The 2,081-nt window shown below is 36.9% G+C and overlaps 1 protein-coding gene across 1 annotated transcript in view; it reads left to right on the top strand.

The window, feature by feature from the left end:
• Positions 1-2,081, top strand: part of LOC101851711 (sushi, von Willebrand factor type A, EGF and pentraxin domain-containing protein 1) — a gene marked incomplete in the record, with an annotated part of 56,468 nt that overhangs the window by 31,715 nt on the left and 22,672 nt on the right. Inside the window, 1 exon segment of the mRNA XM_013079346.2 lies at positions 1,854-2,015. Within this exon segment, the coding sequence (XP_012934800.1) occupies positions 1,854-2,015 (162 nt within the window).

Genomic DNA, 2,081 nt, shown 5'->3' with positions numbered 1-2,081 from the left:
ATGATGATGATGATGATGATGATGATGATGATGATGATGATGATGATGATGATGATGATGATACGATTGGAGCCCCTACCCTCCCCACCCCCCTTTGGAGCCGTCTGTGTTTTACATTTTGGCGTTATATTTACTCAATAATAGCAATATACAAAACAAGTTCCAATGTTGTAGATAAGTGTACCTTAAACTTGTTTCGGAACAGTAGGTATCCAAAAGAGCAGATTGTGATAGTAACGACATACCTATCATGTGTAAGATCAGATACTGATATTTTCTTGAACTTAAAGTCCAAGCAACATGGCAGATTTCAAACAGGTCTATAAAAGATAAACCAAGATGGATAAAATTGTCTATACTGTTCTATATAACAAATTCCAAGCTCTAGAACACATTACTAAATCTGTTATGTTACTATGTGGGAAATGGGATTTTACAAAAATAACGTTTCAATAAAGGAAGCTACAGACGACCCCCAAAATCTCAAAGAGAAAATAAAAACTGGATGACCCCAGGAAATATTATTGAAACAAACAGAAGAGGGAAAGCTGTCAAAATAAAATTTAGAAACGTACAATTCATCTAAGAAGCAAATTATGACGAAGCAAAAGAAACATGAATAAATGATAAGTGTCAAGAAGCAGAAAAGAATAAAAACAAAAATAGCAAGACTAAATCAAAAATCAAATAAGTAAGTAGTAGGAAAGGATGCTTAGGCAAGGCTTGCATAAGATCAAAAAATGAGATATTTTAATGGACAAGAGGAATGTTTTATATAGTTGGTCAGAATACATAGACCAACTTTTTTAAAGGACCACCGACTGCAGATTTAGGTAAAGACTTTCAACTGCTTATGGGAAATTGAGTGACATACCGTGGTGAAAAGGGCGGTCTTTAAATGAAAGGGAAACAGAATGTATGGTAACATCTTTTAAAACTAAGAAAGTAGTAAACCCACATTGCAATTTCATTAGCAAAAGTGAAAGGATCAAGCGTAATCAACTGTTCGTATCTTCATGATATAATATCGTATTACATTTGATGACAAATGTACAGCAGAAATAAAACTAAGAATTGAAATGGCTAAAGGCAGGGTCAATAAAATAAGATTTTTTTTTCTAAGGCCATATGTGGTCAGTCCTTCTGTTTAGATGTGAATGCTGAACCATTCTCAAAAACGGTGAAAATGAACTTTAAGCAACAGAAATGTAGTTTCTTTGGAGAGTGTTGAGAATGTCATAGAAAAAAAATCAATTGAGGCAATGCTGAAAGACGCTCGCGTGGGCCTCTAACTAATGCAAAAATGAGGAAGAGACAGGTAGAGTTTCTGGGACACTAGAATAGACATAGAGCCCTTGGACATTTTTTACTCTCACTGGGAAAAACATTGAAGGCAAAAGAGGCAAGGGTAGACCAAGGGCAATTTACTTAGAGAACGTGGACAGGTAGGTGAAGGAGAAAGAACAGCAAAATATAGGACTGTTTTGTTTTCTGAGTTTAGGAGCAGAGAAATATATGGCTAGTCATGATCTCCGATATCTGTTTCAGATCTGGCTCCAAAAGATGATGATGGGGTATCCGAAACATATTCCACTTCAAGGAAAACATTTGGTGATGGCTGTCATTTACACTTAAATGTTTCACTCTCTCTGGGGACCTACTTCCTCCTAGATGAAGAGAGAGGAAGTTGTGTCATGTGTCTTTCCCAATAACAAAACGTCTTTGCTAAGACGTTAAATGTTTACAGAACGAGAAACAAGCAAAACCAAAGAAATATGTTGACGTATAATCAGTTAACGTCAAATTGGGGTCTGTAAGCTGGAATTAATCGAAATTTTTTCGATTCTCATCAGTCGCTTGCCCAGCCGGTTCAAGATACGACCCAGAAGATGACCGTTGCATCACATGTCAAATCGGTGAATATCAACCTCAAGCTGCTCAGATGAACTGTCTAGAGTGCCCGGCCAATACAACGACTGTAAACCATGGAGCGGTCAACAGCTCGCAATGTGCAGGTTTGTTGCTGCTGGTGGTAGACGTTTGGAATCTCTATTTCACTCTACATTAGTCTTTTTGTAATT

Source organism: Aplysia californica, unplaced genomic scaffold (assembly GCF_000002075.1).
Source record: "Aplysia californica isolate F4 #8 unplaced genomic scaffold, AplCal3.0 scaffold00049, whole genome shotgun sequence".
Lineage (NCBI taxonomy): Eukaryota > Metazoa > Mollusca > Gastropoda > Aplysiida > Aplysiidae > Aplysia > Aplysia californica.
The sequence above is the reverse complement of the archived record's forward strand: the minus strand, read 5'-3'. Positions and strand labels throughout refer to the sequence as shown.